This window comes from Pogona vitticeps, chromosome 1, assembly GCF_051106095.1.
Source record: "Pogona vitticeps strain Pit_001003342236 chromosome 1, PviZW2.1, whole genome shotgun sequence".
NCBI classification, from domain to species: Eukaryota; Metazoa; Chordata; class Lepidosauria; order Squamata; family Agamidae; genus Pogona; species Pogona vitticeps.
In genome coordinates, this window is record NC_135783.1 from 171,482,177 (window position 1) to 171,488,099 (window position 5,923).

The 5,923-nt window shown below is 35.5% G+C and overlaps 1 protein-coding gene across 10 annotated transcripts in view; it reads right to left on the bottom strand.

The window, feature by feature from the left end:
• Nucleotides 1–5,923, bottom strand: part of AGAP1 (ArfGAP with GTPase domain, ankyrin repeat and PH domain 1) — a 528,918-nt gene that overhangs the window by 102,623 nt on the left and 420,372 nt on the right. For 5 of the 10 annotated variants that reach the window (XR_013537918.1, XM_072977372.2, XM_072977369.2 and 2 more), the window contains one exon: nt 4,054–4,131. The exons of the other annotated variants lie outside the window; for them this stretch is intronic. Coding sequence is in view for 4 of the 5 variants with exons in the window: in XM_072977372.2 (XP_072833473.1) it covers nt 4,054–4,131 (78 nt within the window). In the remaining variant the exon portion in view is untranslated. The remainder of the gene's footprint in view (nt 1–4,053; nt 4,132–5,923) is intronic. 10 annotated transcript variants of the gene reach the window in all.

Consider the following 5,923-nt stretch of genomic DNA (forward strand, 5'->3'; position numbering starts at 1 on the left):
CACTACCTGCTCTGGGTCATGTATCTTTAGTATTCTGTTCTGAGCTCTTTTGCTACTGTGAAATTGTGCTCGATTGGGACTTTTGCTGGGTTAGACAAGCATCTCTTACTCTGCAACAAAATATCTATAATTCTTTTTGGATGAATACGAACAGAGATATTAAGATAAGGATGAACAAGCCATACTGTTTTCATGACCATTTCTACTGTTAGACTGTAGAAATGCTTTGGTAATTCTTAACTCATTATTATTGGGAACATCTCTGGAAGAATAACTAGAGACATTGCCAAAGGATTCTGACTGGCTGAAATGAATTTCATCACCAGTACTGGATTAACAAAGGCTGCTAACTTGTTTGTTCATGAAGATTACCAAAACACTGTACCTCGGGGAGAAGAAACTTTAACTGAAAGATTATACAGGGATTCAAATCTCTCTTACATTCATTATCACAGCCTTGAAATTTTAAGGTAGGATAGGGATTATAGTTCAGAACACAATAGTGTGGTACCGTAAGCATCATGAAATTAAAGGAAAAAACACCAAAACCACCTCCTCCTTGCAGAGGATATGGAAGCCTTAGTGTTTTATCTGTATGTGTTAGAAAACTTCAGTGAGTTATTTGTCACCTAAAAAAGAGGAGATTCTCCTTTCCTAGCTTCATACAGGACACTCTGGTACACCTTCAGTAGTCTGACATACAGCTTTTTGCCCCTTCTTTTTAAAATGTTTAGGAGACTTAGTGGCAAGTAGCAGGAGGAGGCAACTGTTTGCATCCTTTCTCTGATGTCAACAGCTACCCTTCCATCAGGAAACAAAGGCTTGGTCCATGCCAGTGGTGGATTCTCCGCCCTTAGAAGATGCCTGACCATGACAGACAATGAAGCCAAGTCTACACATGATCATTCCTTACAAGCTGTCAGTTCTATTAGAGCAGAAGGCTATGACTCTTATTTCCCTTCAGGCAAAATGTTTTCAGAGGAAAATATTAAAAAGGCATACACATGAAAGAACAGATAATCTATCTAAAAGACCATATTTCCGTTTATGAACCTATCCAGATATTAGGATCATCAGGAGAGGCCTTTCTCTCAGTCCCACAACCCTCACAGGTGTGTTTGCTTAGAACATGGGAGAGGGCCTTCTCTGTCATTGCTACCAGACTCTACAACTCCTTCCCACGGGAGGCCAGGGTGACCCCATCTTTGCTGTTTGTCTGCAAGCAGATGAATACTTTTTTCTTCATGCAAGCTTTTCTTTAAATGACTGGTTGATAAGGGGATTTTTAAAAGAGATTATTGTATTCTATTACTTGTGTTTTTAATATTGGTCTTATTTGTGAGTTTTTAATATATTATTATTATTAGTTTTATTTACATGCCACATTTCTCCCAACAAGGGACCCAAAGTGGCTCACAATATTAAAATTCACACAATTATAAACACAATAAGCTAAATACTAAAAGACAAATTAAACAATATATGATTTAAAACAAAATTAAAAGAGTAAAACATGGAAAAGACTAAAATATCTGCTAAAATGGGGTTCAGGGACTCAGTTGTAATTGTTAAAAGTCTGCCTGAAGAGATGGGTCTTTAACTTTTTTTTTGCAAGGATAAAAGGAAAGGGGCCACCCTGATCTCCCGAAGGAGAGCGTTCCATAGCCTGGGAGCTGCCACAGAGAAGGCCCTCTCCCTTGTCCCCATCAGCTGTGCTTGTGCTGGCAAGGGGACCGAGAGGAGGGTCTCCTCTGCTGATCTTAATCACTAAGAAGGTGCATATAGGGAGATACGGTCCTTCAGGTAGCCTGGACCGAAGCTGTATAGGGCTTTATAGGTAACGACCAGCACTTTGAATTGGGTCTGGAAACGGACTTGGTAGCCAGTGCAGTTCTTGTAACAGGTGCATTATATGCTCCCTGTAGCTGGCCCCAGTCAGTAGTCTGGCTGCAGAGTTTTGCACCAGCTGAAGTTTCCAAACAGTCTTCAAAGACAGCCCCACATAGAGCGTGTTACAGTAATCCAAACAGGATGTAACTAAGGCATGTGTAACCAAATCCAACATCTCAATATATCTGTTTAATGTTTTTTTAATATTGTAATAATTTATTACATAGCTTTTAACTTTATTTTATTTATTACTTTAAGCAGTCTTGGATCCATTAGGAGAAAGACGGCATATATAGATTATAAATAAAAAAATAAAGTTAAAATAGATTTCATTTGAAAAGTTTCAGACCCTATAGATCATCAGAATTCTTAGGTGAAGGCTATGTAAGTTTTGAGTTTAGGGTGACAGTGAAGCTTCTATTTTTTTTGGCACAACAAAATTATCTGACACATTTTGGGGTACTGTACACATGTTATACAAAACAGAAATATAAAATGCATGGCAGGTTTTCTGTCTAATATTAGTAGCAATGTCGGCTGCAACATTCTTAGGATAAACTTGTCTGATGCCAGACAAGTTTCACACAGTTTCAATTTTTTTTCTCAAGAGGAGAGAATGAAATATAAGATTATGAAAATTTGACAAATGAAACATTTTGCAGCGACAACAAAAGAAAAAGCAAAATAGAAAGTATTCAATGCAGCATTTTCCAAAAACAGTAAAAAAAATTGTAGGTTTTTAAATATAAAAATGAATTTTATGGTCATATTACATTACATATATTTTACAAAACATTAGCAGCTGGTATTTATGCCTAATTCATTCCCATTTTCTTTCTGAAAGCCTTCTGTAAGAACAAAAATGGTAAAAGAGATAGTTTTTTGTATTTTAAATGTGACGATTTAAACTTCATAATGGGAAATAAAGCAAAATTATAGTAAAAACTGCTTCTTAACAAGCGGTTGTAAAAAAGCACTTTTGTATCCCACATACATTTTATCTCATAGTATAAGGAGGGCAACTGCCAGATATACTGTAGTAATTGCCCAAAAAGGGAAGACTGTGATATAAATCATCAAAGGTTAATGTTCAGAATGTGAACACAGGGACTTGTTTACAGAAATAGCATGCAATTTAAAATTTACAAGAGATTTAATGCTGTCTCTTCTCAATCAGTAAAACCAATAGCCCAGAAAATGGTGACATTAAGAAAAATATTATAGTTATAATAATCCCAAAATAAGTCAATTAGTGTAAGGGCATGTGCTTGTGATTACTTGACCCATTTGGTTTGCACTTAAGTGAAAAAAATGCCCCTATTACAAGGAGATTACTGAATTGTGACCTATTTTGCATCAAGCATTTTGTATGCCATCACCATTCACACACTCTCTGAAGTGGTGGCTGAAGCTTTTTCCCCCTACTTTCTTGGTTTCTGAGTAATTTTGACCTTTGACATTACAGGAAAAAAAAACCAGAAAAGAAAAGAAAAGAAAGCACCTTATAATTGCATTGTTCAAATGAAGGTGAAGGAAACAAATCCAATCTGCTATTATACAAAAGCCATGATGGCTGTCTTCACTGAAAACAGCAATGTAAGTCAATTTGTGAACTTTGGCACTAGGCGACCTTTAGAAATACAACAATATACAGAATTTACAAGCAAGAGTAGCACATGCAAATGGTCTGGCTCTGTCTCGCTTTTGGATTATGGAGAATGCTTTCACAAAACAAATTAAGACTGTTACTTAAATGTCACAGCACACTATTGTATTTGGCTACAGATCATTACACCTGATACCAACACTTTGAAAAACTGTAATAACTTGGGAAATATTACACTGGGTGCCCACATATATAAAGGGAAAATAAAAAAAAATGAAGAAAATGGTTTCTTGAAGTAATTTAAACATCACTACTCCACAACTAGAGGGAAAGGTCAAAATTTAAGTAAACTGAAAGGAACATGAATGGCAAAATAAAACACAAAAAGAAAGATGAAAAGACCAGGGGAATGAGTCTGCAAACACAACATGAAAACACGCATGCTTTGGGCAAATTTTTACTTCTATCCTCATATTTAGGGAAAAGAGAGAAACAGGGAAGATTCAGCTTGGGAAAAGGAGCAGTTACTCTACAACATGGTGTTTTAATTTTGTTACCTTCAGTGTTGGTGCTGCTGCTGCTGTATATATTTCGCAGGCTACCAACACGATTTAGTTTCCATGCTTTGCGTTTGGCTGCATCCAGAGAGCAGAAAGCAGAGAGAGAGAGAGAGAGAGAGAGAGAGAGAAAAGAGAAGAGAAGAGAAGAGAATAAAAGAAAGAACAGAAAAAATATGAAAAAATGGGAGGGAAAAAAGTTTGAAGCAGCATATGAAACAAAATACACAAGCAAATGCCTATCTGGAAAACATACACATGCTGAATACTGAAAATCTTAAAACAATTTGCTTTTCCAAGCAAGAAGATTCTGTTTGATAAAAGTTCACCACTTTTTGAGAACCTTAAATCTGACTTCATCACCAAAACATAAAAGCCAAAGGAACTGAAAAGGTATTCTCCATTCCCTTTTAACACAGCTTAGACTAGTGGAAGATAAAAGTCAGAATTCCCACTTAAAAAAATGATTGGAAAATGTAAATCACTAGATATTTCCAGAAATTGATGTTCAATCTATTGACAACAGAGTGATACATGTTGACAATGCAAACAACCTCAGATATGCTTTTATTTACCAAAATGTTATTTAATTAATAATAGTTCTAACTTAACCAGATACTGTAATTTTTTTCTTCCCTCAAATAATATACAATTGCTTTTTGAGGGGTAAGATTTCCAAATGAAGATGCACTGTTCACATTTTTCTCCAGATGATTATGTCCAATATTCTTAGGGTTAATGTATACAGTACAGTATTTATTTATTATCATCTAGTGTTCCTCATTTGAAGGAGCTCAGAGAGTGTAAACTGATTATTTATGGAACAATCTATATACTTCTTTTTCAAGAATGCAAGTCCTGAGTTTGCTAAAGGCTGGCAGTGCATATTCTCACTATATATACCGTATTATCTTACAGTATTTTCTTTGAAATGAGAGAGTTTACTTATAACTCTCAATCCTGCAAGTCTGAGCAACCATGTACCTTGCATACTCTCCCTCCTTTTTCCTTCTTCATTATGGCTTTGAAGAGGCTAGAAACTTTTACTACAGCTTGAGATATTCTTGAATATCATGAATATCAGTTCTTTTATATCACAAACAGATATTTAACTATGTGGTGACACATAAGTAAGATCTGTTGAAACAAAATAACTTTAAACCAGGGTTGATGAAGCTGGTTTGTTTCACTTAATCATAGCTAATATTAAGCACTAAATAGTAGCTGTTCTAACTGTGCTGGAAGTGTTTTGTGTGAGCCTGAGACCTACTATGGCTTATATGCATAACACTAAATTGTGGTTTATTTCATCCAAACCACACCACTGACTGACTAGCTCAGAATGACAGCCAAGAAACTTGGTGAGTAGCATTTGAACACAAATTTCTCAGCTGAAATCTGAAATGGGCATTGATTCTCTGGATGATAATTGAAAGTATGTTCTTGTCACATTTTACTAAGAGCCAAAATTTGTACCATTTGAGGGGGAGGCAAAGGAGGGAAAAAGAAGCAAATTTCATAGCAGAATGATGCACTGAGCGAAGTAAATGTTTTTGCCTGTCCTGAATTTTCAGGCAATTTGTTTATTGGGAGATAATGGCTATAGTATTAAGACAAGTATTGTATTCCAAACAATTGTGACAGCTTTTAGCTAATACAATAAACTTAAACTTGGAAGTACAGAAAAAAGATGTAATCTCTAATAACTTTCCCCATAATTTATGGTTTTATAAACCACTATCATATTTCCTGTTACTCACCTTATTTTCTCAACTAAAAAGCCTTTAATGTTACAGCTTCTTTTGAAGTAGAAGCAATTAAGCCCACTGGTAATTTAACTGCCTTTTTCTGTACCTATTCCACAATATGC